The sequence below is a fragment of the Bubalus bubalis genome, chromosome 3 (genome assembly GCF_019923935.1).
Source record: "Bubalus bubalis isolate 160015118507 breed Murrah chromosome 3, NDDB_SH_1, whole genome shotgun sequence".
Taxonomy (NCBI): Eukaryota; Metazoa; Chordata; class Mammalia; order Artiodactyla; family Bovidae; genus Bubalus; species Bubalus bubalis.
The window spans coordinates 157,285,940-157,304,972 of record NC_059159.1 but is presented as its reverse complement, the minus strand read 5'-3'; the positions used below and the strand labels follow the sequence as shown (position 1 = coordinate 157,304,972).

Genomic DNA, 19,033 nt, shown 5'->3' with positions numbered 1-19,033 from the left:
AAATGCAGTCTCAGTTATGTAAATGTGCAATATATAACAACTGATACTTAGAAGTTAAAGGAAAATAAACTGGGGCATAAAAATCAATACACAGAAGAATTATAAAATATTTACTTCCTCCCATTAACAGTTTTCAAAAGGAAAAATCCCATGAAAGGCTATACTGTTTTCCAAACAACACTAAACATACCATGACATACCAAGTTACTGTTTCCCTTTGCCAGCAGATGGTGCTAATTTCCAGATATGAGCACTATGAGCTATTATACTAAAGATGACCTTCCGGATAAGTGTATTCACATACTCCCTTAGTTTAGTTTGCTAGAGTTAAAAGTAAATCACAAACATTTTAATCTCTCAAATTAAAATCAAATGAAGCAAAGATTACAAACTTGTTCTCAACATTAAAACCTGAAGAAAGAAAACATTAAAACACACTGTGTCTTTAAGCAAGCACCATTTTTTTTGTATTTAAGGGTCTGTGAACACAAAGACAATGTATTTCCCAAATCCAAAACAAAATGCTGTGCAAGTGCAGACTAAAGGACTAGGTAGGTTAGGTCTGAATCCTGACTCCAGCTACTAGACATTCCTTGGCACGTTGTCTCAAATCCCTTATCTACCAAATGAAAATAAAACGGAACTTGCCTCACTGATTTCCTATGAGGTTAAATGAGAGCACAAATGTAAAGCACTTAGAAAAGTGTCTGAAACAGTAAATACTACATCAGTGGCTGCTATTGTTGTTGTTTAGTAGTACCCAACAAAACAACTAGAACCAATAAAAAAGGTCATCAGAAAAAGAATGAATATAGATATTAATATAATAGATTATACAGCAATGAGAAGGAATGTACCACAGCTACAAACAAAACACAGATGAATCTAAGTAACATAATGCTGAGTGAAAAAAGCCCTAGAGAACTATATAAAGTATAACACTCCATTTTAAAACAGGGCAAAAAACAAATAAAACTAAAAAGATATACTGTTTAGATATTCATATGTAAGATATACACCTTTTTCTAAAAAAGTAAGATAAACACAAACAAGGTAGAAATTATCTGTATGAAAAGTCCAGGGAGATGGGATGAGAGAAATATGAGTATTTAAGTTATTGGTGCAGTTCAGTTCTTAGATTTAAGTGCACTACAGTGGAGATGTAAATTAGCATAATCATTTGAGAAATGATTTGTCATTATCTAGTAGAGCTTAAAAATCACTTTCCCTATAACTCAATAAATATATTCTTAAGTTATACCAAGAGAAAAATCTCTTGGTATATCATGTGTATCATGTTCCTAACAACATTGTAATAGAAAAAAACCTTGAAATAATTCTGTCAACAAAGAAATGGATGAAATATGACCACAATTCATTCTGATAAGCTATACAGGAGAGAAAATTAGTAAATTATAACCATATACCATAAAGCTGAATCTCAGGAACAAAGGCTGAACAAAAAAAGCATGTCAATGAAAAATACATATATATGATTCCATTTATAAAACTGTCACGAAATACATTGTTTAGAAATAATATATGCCAGAACTACACAGAAAAGTAAAGAAATGACAGGTACAACATTTGAACTGTGGCACTGGAGAAGACTCTTGAGAGACCCTTGGACTGCAAGGAGATCCAACCAGTCCATCCTAAAGGAGATCAGTCATCCATTCTAAAGGAGATCAGTCCTGGGTGTTCTTTGGAAGGAATGATGCTAAAGCTGAAACTCCAATACTTTGGCCACCTCCTGCAAAGAGTTGACTCATTGGAAAAGACTGTGATGCTGGGAGGGATTGGGGGCAGGAGGAGAAGGGGACGACAGAGGATGAGATGGTTGGATGGCATCACCGACTCAATGGACATGAGTTTGAGTGAACTCCGGGAGTTGGTGATGGACAGGGAGGCCTGGCGTGCTGCAGCTCATGGGGTCACAAAGAGTCGGACATGACTGAGCGACTGAACTGAACTGAACTGACGGAAGAAAGGAGGTGGGATTGGGCTGAGCGTGGAAGCTCACACAAGGGACATCAAAACTAATGACAAGTGTTCTGGGAAGATGGTGGCAGCAGTAGTCACACAGATTTAGATCTCTTCAAATCCCCATGTAAAAACAGACAGGGCAACTAGAGAGCAAAGCCAAAATCCCGTCCACAGGACTTGCAACAAAACTATGTGACAAGGTATCCCTTCAAATCCCAAAGTGTAAAGGGGTAGAGGCAAATCACCAGCACCCACAGACCTAAACTGCTTGACAGGAAGAACAAAGTAAGTGGCAACTAATGGACCTAAGAACAAAACAGCTTCAAAATAACTAATGGGTATTCACTAGAAAACACAGCAGGCCAACTTGGAAAACAACAACAGCTGAAACTGGAAGGATGCTGACATTTCCAATACTAGGTGAGACAACGAGTCCATGATAAGGTCCACAGGGGTTCAACCAACGTAGCCCCCATGAACTCTGAAAACTGATCCACCTAGGCTCCCTTCTGGAACAAGTGCCATAATGAGAATCAAAACTGAGTATGGACTTCCCTGGTGGCCCAGTGGTTAAGACTCTGAGCTCCCACTGCAGAGGCCTCAGGTTTGACAACCGTCAGGGAAGTTAAACATGTCACGGGCTGTGGTCAAAAAGAAAAAAAAAAAAAAAACTGAGCAGGACAGAACAACAAAAGCAGGGGAAGGTACAGACCAAACTGGGGAGGAGGAAAAGACTGGTGAAATCTCAGAAAGCAAGTCATCATCTTTTGAATACTATATAACAACAACCAATGCAGGAGCTCTATGAAGTCAGAGAATCTTTCATGAATTTTACTTTATCTTAAAAGTTCAAGAAACTTGATTCCACATAAAAATGACCAACAGAAAATTATCAAGGTCAAACCCTATATAAATTTATTATTATAAGAGAAAAAAAATCCCTATAAAGAAAGTACTCAGGTAAATGTGCTCACAAAACAGATCAAAACTGCAACCTATTTCAAAACAAGGTAAAGACATTAAGAAAGCGATACAACACATAAAAGAACAATGCACATCAAAAATAGAGAAACTGAGAACTGGAGATAAAATACTCACAAAGAGTAAGAAAAAAGATTAAAAAATTATTTCAGTAATGACGACCAAACTAGAAGGAAAACCAAAGTGCCTTCTAAAAAAAGAGTAGGTAAAAAAGAAAATTTAAAAAGAATTTTAAAGACATAAAAAGGTTCATTGAAGAAAGGCAAAAAAGAGCCAACAGGAGTTTCTGGAGAAATTCAAAGCAAGAGAAGAGTACATATAATAAAAGTTTTCTCAATTTAAAACACACACACACACACACACACACAGCTACTAAAAAGGACAGACCACATACCTAAAAATATTGACCCCAAAATGACCAATATCTAGTAACATTTAATTTAAATTACTAGACTTTTATGCCAGAAAAAAAACTTTGGAGCATTTAGAAAAGAAGAGCATGTGATTTATAAGAGAAAGAAAATTAAATCATCAGTTTTTCACAGAATGCTTCATAAACAAGAAAACTGAGTAACATATTTACAATACTCAGACCTAGAAAGTATGATCCTATATCCAATAAAACTGACTTTCAGGTACAAAAAGCAGAAACTTATCAACACATGAGAAGTTGGGGACTAGTATTCCAGATGAATGAATTAAGAGAAAAAACCTTCAGAAAACCAAAATTACTACAGACACAGACATAAGGACTGATAAAATAACATTAAATATACAGTTAGCTATAAAACAAAGACTGAAAAAGAATTAAGAAGGGAAGAGTATAGTACATAAAAACTATTACTATGACAGTGTAGAATAGTACATCTATTTTAAAAATAAGAAGATAATGAAAAGAGTATATGCAAAAAAATTATATTTTCAGTAATATCAGTGGTGGTATTCATATGATTACTCCACAACTGTTATGTTAATACGTGAATGATACAGAATAAATGGGCAGTGTTGAAATATCCTAATTCTATCATGTCTTGTGCCCTTAAGAATCAAAATTCTTCATTTCAGTTCAGTTCAGTGGCTCAGTCGTGTCTGACTCTTTGCTACCCCATGGACTGCAGCACGCCAGGCCTCCCTGTCCGTCACCAACTCACGGAGTTTACTCAAACTCGGGTCCACTGAGTCAATGATGCCATCCAACTATCTCATCCTCTGTCGTCCCCTTCTCCTCCAGCCTTCTATCTTTCCTAGCATCAGGGTCTTTTCAAATGAGTCAATTCTTTGCATCAGGTGGCCAAAGTATTGGAGTTTCAACTTTAGCATCAGTCCTTCCAATGAATTTTCAGGACTGATCTCCTTTAGGATGGACTGCCTGGATCTCCTTGCTGTCCAAGGGACTCTCATGAGTCTTCTCCAACACCACAGTTTAAAAGTATCAATTCTTTGGTGCTCAACTTTCGTTATAGTCCAACTCCCACATCCATACATGACCACCGGAAAAACCATAGCTTTGACTAGACAGACCTTTGTTGACAAAATAATGTCTCTGCTTTTTAATATGCTGTCTAGGTGGATCATAGCTTTTCTTCCAGGAGCAAGCATCTTTTAATTTCATGGCTGCAGTCACCATCTGCAGTGATTTTGGAGCCCAGAAAAATAGTCTCTTACTGTTTCCACTATTTCCCCTTCTATTTGCCATGAAGTGATGGGAACAAACGCCATGATCGTTTTCTGAATGTTGAGCTTTAAGCCAACTTTTCACTCTCCTCTTTCATTTTCATCAAGAGGCTCTTTAGTTCTTCTTCACTTTCTGCCGTAAGGGTGGTGACATCTGCATATCTGAGGTTATTGATATTTCTCCCAGCAATCTTGATTCCAGCTTGCGCTTCCTCCAGCCCAGCGTTTCTCATGATGTACTCTGCATATAAGTTAAATAAGCAGGGTGACAATATACAGCCTTGACCAACTCCTTTCCCTCTTAGGAACCAGTCTGTTGTTCCATGTCCAGTTCTAACTGTTGCTTCCTGACCTGCACACAGACTTCTCAAGAGGCAGGTCAGGTGGTCTGGTATTCCCATCTCTTTTAAGAATTTTCCACAATTTGTGGTGACAGAAACAGTCAAAGGCTTTGGCACAGTCAATAAAGCAGAAATAGATGTTTTTCTGAAACCTTTGCTTTTTTGATGATCCAGCAGATGTTGGCAATTTGATCTCTGGTTCCTCTGCCTTTTTTAAAACCAGCTTGAACATCAGGAAGTTCACAGTTCAAGTACTGTTGAAGCTTGCTTTGGAGAATTTTGAGCATTGCTTTACTAGGATGTGAGATGAGTGCAACTGTGCAGTAGTTCGAGCATTCTTTGGCATTGCCTTTCTTAGGCATTGGAACGAAAACTGACCTTTTCCAGTCCTATGGCCACTGCTGAGTTTTCCAAATTTGCTGGCATATTGAGTGCAACACTTTCACAGCATCATCTTTTAGGATTTGAAATACTTCAACTGGAATTCCATCACCTCCATTAGCTTTGTTCGTAGTGATGCTTCCTAAGGCCCACTTGACTTCACATTCCAGGATGTCTGGATCCTGGTGAATGATCATACCATCGTGATTATCTGGGTCATGAAGATCTTTTTTGTACAGTTCTTCTGTGTACTCTTGCCACCTCTTCTTAATATCTTCTGCTTCTGTTAGGTCCATACCATTTCTGTCCTTTATCGAGCCCATCTTTGCATGAAATGTTCCCTTGGTATCTCTAATTTTCTTAAAGAGATCTCTAGTCTTTCCCATTCTATTGTTTTCCTCTATTTCTCTGCACTGATCTCTGAGGAAAGCTTTCTTATCTCTCCTTGCTATTCTTTGGAACTCTGCACTCAAATGGGTATATCTTTCCTTTTCTCCTTTGTTTTTTGCTTCTCTTCTTTTCACAGCTATTTGTAAGGCTTCCCTAGACAGCCATTCTGCTTTTTTGCATTTCTTTTCTTGGGGATGGTCTTGATCCCTGTCTCCTGTACAATGTCACCAACCTCCGTCCATAGTTCATCAGGCACTCTATCAGATCTAATCTCTTGAATCTATTTGTCACTTTCATTGTATAATCGTAAGGGATTTGATTTAGGTCATACCTGAATGGTCTATGGTTTTTCCTACTTTCTTCAATTTAAATTTGGCAATAAGGAGTTCATGATCTGAACCTCAGTCAGATCCCAGTCTTGTTTTTGTCTGACTGTACAGAGCTTCTCCATCTTTGACTGTAAAGAATATAATCAGTCTGATTCGGTATTGACCATCTGGTGATGTCCATGTGGAGAGTCTTCTCTTATGTTGTTGGAAGAGGGTGTTTTCTATGACCAGTGCATTCTCTTAGCAAAACTCTATTAGCCTTTGCCCTGCTTCATTCTGTACTCTAAGGCCAAATCTGCCTGTTACTCCAGATGTTTCTTGACTTCCTCCTTCTGCATTCCAGTCCCCTATAATGAAAAGGACATCTTTTTGTGTGTTAGTTCTAGAAGGTCTTATAGATCTCATAGAACCATTCAACTTCAGCTTCTTCAGCATTACTGGTCGGGGCATAGACTTGTATTACCATGATACTGAATTCTTAATTCAAAATTCTTAGTGTAGAAGAAAGAAGATACATATGTAACAGAGAAAAGTTACATAAATTCTATGATCCTTAATTTCAGTTAGAAGTATCAATGAACTCGTGAGTTATTTTATCCTTATTTTTCCTAGCTCTGTGCACTGAAAAGACCTAGAATACATAAATAGTTCGGAGAAGGCAATGGCAACCCACTCCAGTACTCTTGCCTGGAAAATCCCATGGACAGAGGAGCCTGGTGGGCTGCAGTCCATGGGGTCGCTAAGGGTCGGACATGACTGAACTACTTCCCTTTCACTTTTCACTTTCATGCATTGGAGAAGGAAATGGCAACCTACTCCAGTGTTCTTGCCTGGAGAATCCCAGGGACAGGGGAGCCTGGTGGGTTGCCGTCTCTGGGGTCGCACAGAATCGGACACGACTGAAGCGACTTAGCAGCAGCAGCAGCAGCGTTCAGACTGTGACCTTGAAATACCTTTTCTCCTAAAAGGAACCAGAGTTTCCTACCGAAATCAGTGAATTCCAGAAGAACGTACAAGGTGAATCTTGTATTAATTAAGTAGCAAGGAAGCTAATCAAAGTCTTATAAGCCAATCCGAAGAAATTCCCACTAGTCAACAAAGGGTCAATTTGAGCTTTAATAATAAGAAAATTCTAATTTATTGAAACCCATAAAATACACTTAATCCATGAGCTCATACTTACTTAAAAATTTTTTAAATTACAACAGCAACAACAAAAAAATACTGGTCACTTCTGAAGAACAGCAGGGGACCAATTCATAATCCTGAAAACTGTAAATAAAAGGCAAGAATCAAGTATTTATCCTTCCTTTCCTTTATGAACTATACAACTTGGGTAAACAAATAATGGATGATTAGTGGGAAGTATTTATTTATACTACTACTTCAATTAATATACAGAAGAAAAGACAGACTATTGCCATTAGTTATCAGATGAAAGTCATTAAAAGAGTACTAACATCAATAAAAAAAAGAAGCTTATCACACATTTTGGTCTCTCATGGTCTTGTTAATTAAAGGGATCTAGGAGAAGAAAAGGCTGAAAGAGATGGAAATACCAGATCACCTGACCTGCCTCTTGAGACATTTGTACGCAGGTCAGGAAGCAACAGTTAGAACTGGACATGGAACAACAGACTGGTTCCAAATAGGAAAAGGAGTACATCAAGGCTGTATATTGTCACCCTGCTTATTTAACTTATATTCAGAGAACATCATGAGAAACGCTGGGCTGGAAGAAGCACAAGCTGGAATCAAGATTGCTGGAAGAAATATCAATAACCTCAGATATGCAGGTAACACCACCCTTATGGCAGAAAGTGAAGAGGAACTAAAAAGCCTCTTGATGAAAGTGAAAGAGGAGAGTGAAAAAGTTGGTTTAAAACTCAACATTCAGAAAACGAAGATCATGGCATTTGGTCCCATCACTTCATGGCAAATAGATGGGGAAACAGTGGAAACAGTGTCAGACTTTATTTTTTGGGGCTCCAAAATCACTGCAGATGGTGACTGCAGCCATGAAATTAAAAGACGCTTACTCCTTGGAAGGAAAGTTATGACCAACCTAGATAGCATATTGAAAAGCAGAGACATTACTTTGCCAACAAAGGTCCATCTAGTCAAGGCTATGGTTTTTCCTGTGGTCATGTATGGATGTGAGAATTGGACTGTGAAGAAGGCTGAGCGCCGAAGAATCGATGCTTTTGATCTGTGGTGTTGGAGAAGACTCTTGAGAGTCCCTTGGACTGCAAGGAGATCCAACCAGTCCATTCTAAAGGCGATCAGTCCTGCGTGTTCTTTGGAAGGAATGATGATAAAGCTGAAACTCCAATATTTTGGCCACCTCATGAGAAGAGTTGACTCATTGGAAAAGACTCTGATGCTGGTAGGAATTGGGGGCAGGAGGAGAAGGGGACAACAGAGGATGAGATGGCTGGATGGCATCACTGACTCAATGGACATGAGTCTGAGTGAACTCCGGGAGTTGGTGATGGACAGGGAGGCCTGGTGTGCTGCGATTCACAGGGTCGCAAAGAGTCGGACACGACTGAGCAACTGAACTGAACTGAACTGAGGAGAAGGGGACGACAGAGGATGAGATGTTTGGATGGCATCACCGACACAATGGACATAGGTTTGCGTGGACTCCAGGAGTTGGTGATGGACAGGGATGTCTGGCATCCTGCGGTTCATGGGGTCGCAAAGAGTCGGACACGACTGAGTAACTGAACTGAACTGAACTGAATATGAATCCACTCTGGATTCTGGATCAATCTGCCAATTATCAGGAAACACAGAGAATAGAAGAATATAATGATCTGCACCATGAGTATGCAATCAGCAAACTCACTAGTATAGAAAAGTCTACATTTCAAATAGCTCTGGTTCTTCATGAGATAACTATAAGGAAAAACGGAATGGAAGGAAAACTGATAAAATCAAACAGACTTAAGAGACATTAAAATTTTTAATGAGTAACTAAATTATAGTGTCTTGGAATGAACATCTGGATGATAAAATTTTGTATGCAAAGAAACATAACATAAAAGTAAAACATAAAAGTCAGGATAATGGTGTGCTATCATCTATTATTTGGTTACCTAGTTGTATACTTCATATAGGAAAGGAAGGATATATACTTGATTCTTGCTCTTTGTTTACAGTTTTCAGGATATGAACTCGTCCCCTGCTGTTCTCCAAAAGTTTCCAGTTCTTTTTGTTCCTGTTATTTAAAAAGAAATTTTAAGTAAGTATGAGCTCATGGATTAAGCATATTTTATGGGTTTCAATAAACTGCAATTTTATTATTAAACCTCAAACTGTCCCTTCATTGACCAGGGGGAATTTCTTCAGATTGGCTCTTGAGACTGATTAGCTTCCTTGCTAGTTAATATAAGATTCATCTTGTACTTTCTTCTGGAAGAAAGAATCCAAATCAAATTCAGGTTAGATCCCTTTATTTAGCAAGACCAGGAGAGACCCAAAATGTCTGATAAGCTTTTTTTTTTGCTGACGTTAGCACTCTTAATGACTTTTCGTCTGATAACTAACTGAGAATTTCAAAATGGAAATAGTCAGTCTTTTCTTCTTTTTTTATTTATGGTGGAAAGGGAGTAGTGATTGGACTGTGACACCCAGAAGGAACTTCTGGGACAGATGACAAAGTTCTTTATTTCTTGACTTGGGTCATGGTTTCAAGGATATACACAGCAATAATTCATTGGGTGATATACTTGGATTTCTGAATTTTTACTTTTAATAAAATATTTTTATAAGACAACAGAGGATGAGATGATTGGATGGCATCACCGACTCAATGGATATGAGTTTGAGTAAACTCCAGATGGTCAGGGAGGCCTGGCATGCTGCAGTTCATGGGGTCACAAAGAGTCAGACATGACTGAGCAACTGAACTGAACTGAATATTTTTTTAATGTAAATAATGGATATAAAAGTTTTTATTGTGTCATTATTCTTTGTCCTCTGCATATATTATAAATATTCCTTTGCACCTACTCAATATTAACTGAAACTTTTAAATTAAAAAACACATATTGTTTATAATGAAAGTTCTTCTTGGTTAAGATTATGCTAATTTGAAATTGAGACCCTGTCATTTATCAATATATCAAGCATCAATTTCCTCTTATATTAAATGGGAATAATAAAAGATTTCAAGTTAACAACTAAATACTATACTATTAGTTAACTACAAAAAATACATTTATTTTCCATTTCTAACATAATTTCAGCCAAGAAAGTATATATTTATAGACAAGCAATTTTATTTCATTTAATGAACCACTAATCAAGATCTGTAATTTCTTGCCACTCAATTACAGAACTCCCATGTAACACAAGCAGTCCATTCCTTTAGCAATGTACTTACTGAGCCTGGAACAGTAGTACTTGGCACACAATCAACAAAACAAAGTCCCTGCTCTGATAGGCTGCTATTCCAGTGGAGTGAGACAAACCATCATAAAAAGAAATAAACAGATAACATATCAGACAGTAATAAATCTAGGAAGGAAAAAAAAGAAGTATGATGAGATAGTCACGGGAGAGGAGGTATGTTTTTTAGAGAAGACCTCTCCAAAAAAAGAAAATACGAGCCTCCTGGGAAAAAAACATCGCAGAGAAAAGAGAGCAAGCACAAGGGCACTGAGATAGAGCAATATCTTTGTGCTCAAAAAAAATGGCAAAGCCGAAGTGACTAGAACAGACTGAGCAAGAATAGACTAGAAAGACATTACAACACAGAGTGGAAAGGAAGATTTTACAGTCTTACAGGGTACGCTAAGAGTTTTGAATTTTCCTCTTAATAAGATAAGAAAATACTGATCATAGAAGTAATATGTTCTAATACATTATTTTTAAATAATCACTTTTATCTACTATGTCGAAAAGAGCTGGATACGACAGCAACTAATAAACAGCAGCAAAAATAAAGACAAGACTCAGGGGGGGATAATGGAAGAAGCAGCTAGACCACTTAGGAAGCTACAGCAACTGTCCAGGCAATAGGGGTAGTTAGTATACAGGAGTAGAAGTGAAAGTGATGAAAAGTGTCAGAGTCTGGATATCCTACTTTCATATAGTTTCAGCATCGAGACACATTAAAAAAAAAAATTCCCCAAAGTGTTAATATCCTTTTAAAACATAGCTATAGAAATAAAAGTCCTTGAGAAAGTGTTTTAAAACACACAGTAACTGGAGGATTATACTTAAAGAAATAGTTAAGCAAATAAATGAGAGACAGTGGTTGTTAAGTGTCAGGGCTCTATAGGCAAGCTTCCTGGTTTTGATCCTAGCTCAATCACTTACTAAACATGAAAGTAACAGCGAAGTTTCTCTTTGCCTCAGTTTTCTTATTTTTCAAATGGAAATAATAGGAGCTACTTCATTAGACCCTTGTGATATGACAATGAATATAAAGAATTTTAGCTGACACATGGTAACAGCTCAATATGTATTTGCTATCAAACTTACTGTTCTACTCCAAACAGTTTCTATGGCTACACGTTCCCACTATTTTTTCCATTGCTACCACTATTTATAATATCCCCTTTTATAACTGGTTACATATTTAAATGGAGAAGGAAATGGCAATCCACTCCGGTATTCTAGCCTAGGAAATCCCATGGACAAAGTCTGAGACTAGTGGGCTACAGTCCATGGGGTCGCAAAGAGTCAGGCATCACTTAGCAACTGAGCACATATTTAAAATTACCACAATAGGGACTTCCCCGGTGGTCCAGTGGTTAAAAATCTGCCTTGCAATACAGGGGAGGTAGTTCTATACCTGGTCAGGGAACTAAGATCCCACAAGCCATGGAGTAACTGAAGCCCCTGTGTCAAAATTACAGAAGGCCAACTGCCACAACTAGAGAATCCATGTGCCACAATAAAAAGCTCCCACAAGATGCAATGAAGATCTCTCATGCTGCAACTAAGACCCAACTCAGCAAAATAAATAAGTTTTTAAAAATTAAAAAAAATTTATCACAATAAAAATTGACTTCAAATGTTCCTAATGTTACATATTTCATTGATTTGATTTTTAATCAAAAGTTTCTGCTTTAGGTTTGACAAAGCTCTCTGATTGGTACTATACTTTTTTTTAACTTGGAAGATCACTCCTCTTAAAGATAACTGAAGTTTAATTTGCAAGAATCCAAAGCAATTCCTATTAACGTTTTTTTCTTCACTTCAAAACAAAAGTAATGTTAAATTTCATAAGGCTCTGAAAAATCAGAGTATGACAAGAACAATTAACAGAAATATCATAATCACTTGGACTTTTTGTGTAGTTGGTCACACTCTTGATTATTAAGTTGTATAACTATGAGCATAGGTTAGGTTCACAAGATCAACTTTTGGGGGTCAAATATTTGATGTCCTTTCATACTTGAAATGCTTCCACTAAAGAGACATAAGAAAATGGTAACAATACCTACCTCTGAGAGAGAAGAGGGGAGAAGGGTGAGAAAGAGATATACTTTGCATTTAAAACCTTTGGCATAATTTGGGTGCCTTCCCTTGCAAATGTATTAATTTCTAAGAACATAAAATATTTTTTAAAGAAAAAAATACCATTTACTAACAATTTACAGAACAATTTTTTAAATAGTTCACCACAATGACAGCTTACCAGATTGAAGATGCCAGTAATATATTAGTGTTGTTTGCAAGAAACCTAAGTGGAGGCTCTGCAAGCAGTACACAGGATAAAATTCCTCCACCAAAGCAGTGGAGCATAGCAGTAAACCAGCTTGACAGAGGATTTTTCCATGCCAGCGCTGCAGCTCCTGAAATGATAAAGTAAATGTTTGAGATACTGTACACTAAACAAGTCCTGAGGTACCAGTGGCACTAAAGAAACACACTTCTTAATTTCATAATTTTCTAGAACTTACTATTACTCGTAAGTATGACAATCATGATCATCATAAACTGTATCTCCTGTTATTTAAATCAACACTGGAAACTTTTGTTAAGACATGGGTGACGTGGGGAATCTTTAAAATACCTCTTTAGGATCTTATTGGACTTACCTGGTGGCTCAGATGGTAAAGTGACTGCCTACAATGAGGGAGACCCAGGTTCAATCCCTGGGTCAGGAAGATCTCCTGGAGAAGGCAATGGCAACCCACTCCAGTACTCTTTCCTGGAAAATCCCATGGACGGAGGAGCCTGGTAGGCTACAGTCCATGGGGTCGCAAACAGTCGGACATGACTGAGCAACTTCACTTCAGGATCTTATTGCCAGTTTCCTAGTAGTACATTATTATATAGACAATCTCCCCATCTACTGTCTCCTTTCATTTCCAAACCTACTGTAAGTACGTCAGTTAATATGTCCAAGTGATATATTAAGAAAAATTTATAATCTTAAGTACTTTAGAAAATAAAGCTGGAAAACTAAAGTTTCAATATGACAGACTTGAAACAGAATGACAAAATAAACTCAGAGGTGAAAGGCTGATGAGAAATAGGTATTTACACCATCTCAAATGTCTCCTAACAGATTATTTATTACAGAGAGAAACAGTAACTTTAGACTGGGCAAACCTTGCAGACATCACTATAAACAGACAATTTCAAGTGATCTCTGATACTATGCACTAAGGACACATCATTGCTACTGTAGTATTTCTACTATACCAAAAATGTATAACCTCAACTAGTTTAATTATACAAACTCAAATTGAGGGCTATTCTAAAAAAAAAAAAAAAAAAAACTAACAAACACTTGGCCTATATTTTAACAACATAAAGGTCTAAGAACACACACGAAAAAGGCTGATTAAATGTTTCAGATTAAATGACATTAAAGAGACAACCAAATGCAATGCAATTCATTTCCCTAGATCATATTTCAGAATGAGAAAGAACATTTATAAAAGAACTTTATGGACAACAAATTGATAAAATTTAAACATGGACTGTGGCTTTAATAATAGTATTGTATCACTGTTAAAACTTCCTGATTTTGGTAACTGTATTGTGACTCTTAAAATCAACACACTTAAGCAGTCAAAAGTAACTGGGCAAAATGCTCCAATTTACACTCAAGTGGTTCTGCAAAAATACTCTACAGAGATAAAAACATTCAGAGAAATGGTAAGGTACAAACTTTTAATCATACATGAATAAGTTTTGGGATCTAATATACAGCATAATGACTGTAGTTAATACTACTATATAATACTACATTATATCCTTGAAATTTGCTAAAAGAGTAGATTTTAAGTGTTGTCACCACACACACACATACACACACTCAAAAGGTAACTATGTGAGATGATAAACGTGTTAATCACTTCATTGTGGTACTTCACAATGTGCTGCTGCTGCTAAGTCGCATCAGTCGTGTCCGACTCTGTGCGACCCCATAGACGGCAGCCCACCAGGCTACCCCGTCCCTGGGATTCTCCAGGCAAGAACACTGGAGTGGGTTGCCATTTCCTTCTCCAATGCAGGAAAGTGAAAAGTGAAAGTGAAGTCGCTCAGTCGTGCCCGACTCTTAGCGACCCCATGGACTGCAGCCCACCAGGCTCCTTCGTCCATGGGATTTTCCAGGCAAGAGTACTGGAGTGGGGTGCCATTGCCTTCTCCACACAATGTACTATGTATATCAAATCATCACATTGTACACTTTAAATATATATAATTTTGTCAATTATAGGTCAATAAAGCTGGGAGAAAAATTAAATAAATGGGGCTAAATGTCAGTTGGTGATTCTGGGTAAAGTACATGGGAGTTCCTTGACCTAGTCCAGCAACTTTCTATAAGCAAAATTATTACAGGAAACAATACAAAAACTTTTTTTTACCCAGACAGAAAAATAAAAGCAAATTATAAAAATGAAAAACTAATACAATTATGTAAAGTTTAAAAATAAAATAAAATTTAAAAAATAAAAAAAAAATAAAAGAAAATAGAAATTAAATAGATGCTACAGACAGGCAAGCAATAAAGCCAACCCAAAGCTTTTCTTGGAAAAGACAAATAAAACAGAATATTGTTCAGTAAGTCTGAAAAATGGGTGTGGAGAGGGGAAGGAATGAAAATAATGTATAATATTAGAAGCAAAAAATGGAAATAATTTGAGATTTTTTTTATTATAAGAAAACATTTAATCTAATAAAGGTGAACATATAGTTGAAATGGAAATTGAAATGGACAATTTTCCTAAAAAACTATATACTGCAAAATCCCCTTAAGAATAGGTAGAAACTTGAACACACAAATAACTATGAAAAAAAATTACAGGGTAGTCCAAGATCTATCCTAGGAAAGGTGTTAGACCCAGATAAACTAATGGACAAATACCAAATAATTTCTTATTACTCATTTTTATATTATATATCCATTATAGAGTTTAGAAAAACTTAATATATTCTGTGAAACAACATAACTCCAACATAAAAAAAACTGTAAAGAAAAATAAAGAAGAGAGACTGAGAGAGGAAGGAGGATGGGGGTCAGGAAAAAGGGAGGAGGGAAAAGCAGGAGGGAAGAAAAAAAAGAAGACACTGTAAGGCACACTATAATTTTAACATATACAGTACACAAATATATCCATAACAAATTAAAATTAGTAGTTTTTCAAAAGGATCACAAATCATAACCAGGTAGATTTTTATCCAAAGAATTTAAGGAAGGTTTAACACAAATTCATTAAAATCATTCACTATACTAACAAATTAACATGATGATGCCTTTAGACAGACATTAAAAAATCACTTGATAAAAATTTTAACATTCATTTTTTTTTAATCTAGTAATCTAAGAACGGGGGGGGGGGGGGAAGCCATGAAGAAAAAGATTTATAAGTTTGACACCATCAAAATTTAAAACTTCTGAACTTCCTGGTGGTCCAGTGACCTGGTGGTCCAGTGGTTAAGACTCTACCCGCCAATGCACGGGACATGGGTTCAATCCCTGGTCCACAAAGATTCCACGTCACAGGGCAACTAAGCCTGTGCACCACAACTACTGAGCCGATGAGACCCAGAGCCCATGCTCTGCAAAAAGCACAGCCACCTCAATGAGAAGCTCGTGCACCACACCTAGAGAATAGCCCCCACTCACTGCAATGCCAGAAAACCCACCCCCATCAAGGAAGACCCAGCACAGTCATAAAAAGACAACTTGTTAAAAAAATTTTTTTAACCTCTATATAACAAAATACTAGGATAAAATATTTTTTAACCAATAAGGCAAATTCCAGAGTCCCCATAAAGCCTGAGAGAGAACTGTGAGTGTCTCCTGTGGAGGTACGAGTCAGCAGTGGACTGCCACAGGGGCAGGGGCTCTGAGTACAACAGACCTGGGTAGGCATAAGCCCTCTTGGAGGAGGTCGCCATTAACACCACCATAGAGCCGCCAAAACTTACACAGGACTGGGAAATAAACTCTTGGTGGGCACAAACAAAACCTCGTGTGCACCAGGACCCAGGAGAAAGAATCAGTGGCCCCACAACAGACTGACCCAGATTTGCCTATAAGTGTCCAGGAGTCTCCGGCAGAGGCATGGGTCGGTTGCGGCCTGCTGCAGGGCTGAGGGCACAAGCGTAGCAGTGCATGCATGGGACCTTTTGAAAGAGGTCACCATTATCCTCATTACTTCCACCATAGTTTCAGTTCAGTCGCTCAGTCGTGTCCAACTCTTTGCGACCCCATGAACCACAGCACGCCAGGCCTCCCTGTCCATCACCAACTCCCGGAGTTTACTCAAACTCATGTCCATTGAGTCGGTGATGCCATCCAGCCATCTCATCCTCTGTCGTCCCCTTCTCCTCCTGCCCCCATTCCCTCCCAACATCAGAGTCTTTTCCAATGAGTCAACTCTTCACATGAGATGGCCAAAGTACTGGAGTTTCAGCTTTAGCATCAGTCCTTCCAATGAACACCCAGGACTGATCTCCTTGCAGTCCAAGGGACCCTCAAGAGTCTTCAACACCACAGATCAAAAGCATCAATTCTTCAGTGCTCAGCTTTCTTCACAGTCCAACTCTCACATCCATACATGACTATTGGAGAAACCATAGCCTTGACTAGATGGACCTTTGTTGGCAAAGTAATGTCTCTGCTTTTCAATATGCTATCTAGGTTGGTCATAACTTTCCTTCCAAGGAGTAAGAATCTTTTAATTTCATGGCTGCAGTCACCATCTGCAGTGATTCTGGAGCCCAGAAAAATAAAGTCTGACACTGTTCCTTCTGTTTCCCCATTTATTTGCCATGAAGTGATGGGACCAGATGCCATGATCTTCGTTTTCTGAATGTTGAGCATTAAGCCAACTTTTTCACTCTCCACTTTCACTTTCATCAAGAGGCTTTTTAGTTCTTCTTCACTTTCTGCCATAAGGGTGGTGTCATCTGCATATCGGAGGTTATTGATATTTCTCCCAGCAATCTTGATTCCAGCTTGTGTTTCTTCCAGTCCAGCGTTTCTCATGATGTACTCTGCATATAAGTTAAATAAGCAGAGTGACAATATACAGCCTTGATGTACTCCTTTTCCTATTTGGAACCAGTCTGTTGTTCCATGTCTAGTTTTAACTGTTGCTTCCTGACCTGCATATAGGTTTCTCAAGTGGCAGGTCACGTGGTCTGGTATTCCCATCACTTTCTGAGTTTTCCAAAGTTTATTGGGATCCTCACGTTGAACGTCAAGAAGGGCGGCGGTGAGGAGATACCCCTCATCCAAGGTAAGGAGTAGCGGCTACACTTTGCTGGAGCAGCTGTGAAGAGATACTCCACGCCCAAGGTAAGAGAAACCAAAGTAAGATGGTGGGTGTTGCAAGAGGGCATCAGAGGGCAGACACACTGAAACCATACTCAGAGGAAACTAGTCAATCTAATCACACTAGGACCACAGCCTTGTCTAACTCAGTGAAACTAAGCCAAGCCCATGGGGCAACCCAAGACAGGCGCGTCATGGTGGACAGATCTGACAGAATGTGGTCTACTGGAGAAGGGAATGGCAAACCACTTCAGTATTCTTGCCTTGAGAACCCCATGAACAGTATGAAAAGGCAAAATGACAGGATACTGAAAGAGGAACTCCCCAGGTCAGTAGGTGCCCAATATGCTACTGGAGATCAGTGGAGAAATAACTCCAGAAAGAATGAAGGGATGGAGCCAAAGCAAAAACAATACCCAGCTGTGGATGTGACTGGTGATAGAAGCAAGGTCAGATGCTGTAAAGAGCAATATTGCATAGGAACCTGGAATGTCCATGAATCAAGGCAAATTAGAAGTGGTCAAACAAGAGATGGCAAGAGTGAATGTCGACATTCTAGATATCAGCAAACTCAAATGGACTGGAATGGGTGAATTTTTTTTTTTTTTAAGTAGAAAGACTTTTTTTTATTTATTTATTTTAATTTTATTTTTAAACTTTACATAATTGTATTAGTTTTGCCAAATATCAAAATGAATCCACCACAGGTATACATGTGTTCCTCATCCTGAACCCTCCTCCCTCTTCCCTCCCCATTCTATCCCTCTGGGTCGTCCCAGTGCACCAGCCCCAAGCATCCAGTATCGTGCATCGAATCTGGACTGGCAACTCATTTCATACATGATATTTTACATGTTTCAATGCCATTCTCCCAAATCTTCCCACCCTCTCCCTCTCTCACAGAGTCCATAAGACTGTTCTATACATCAGTGTCTCTTTTGCTGTCTATTTAACTCAGATGACCATTATATCTACTACTGCGGACAGAAATCCCTCAGAAGAAATGGAGTAAGCCATCATGGTCAACAAAAGAGTCCGTAATGCAGTACATGGATGCAATCTCAAAAACAACAGAATGATCTCTGTTCATTTCCAAGGCAAACCATTCAATATCACAGTAATCCAAGTCTAGACTTTTATTTTTGGGGGCTCCAAAATCACTGCAGATGGTGACTGCAGCCATGAAAGTAAAA

At 38.1% G+C, this 19,033-nt stretch overlaps 1 protein-coding gene across 3 annotated transcripts in view; it reads right to left on the bottom strand.

The window, feature by feature from the left end:
- TMEM38B (transmembrane protein 38B) overlaps nt 1–19,033 on the bottom strand; it is a 69,051-nt gene that overhangs the window by 34,876 nt on the left and 15,142 nt on the right. For 2 of the 3 annotated variants that reach the window (XM_025282174.3, XM_025282172.3), the window contains exons 2-4: nt 12,738–12,894; nt 10,473–10,536; nt 9,184–9,305 (exon numbers count right to left, since the gene is read on the bottom strand). In XM_025282174.3, coding sequence (XP_025137959.1) covers nt 9,184–9,305; nt 10,473–10,536; nt 12,738–12,894 — 343 coding nt within the window. The remainder of the gene's footprint in view (nt 1–9,183; nt 9,306–10,472; nt 10,537–12,737; nt 12,895–19,033) is intronic. The other variant, XM_006058857.4, reaches the window with a different exon arrangement.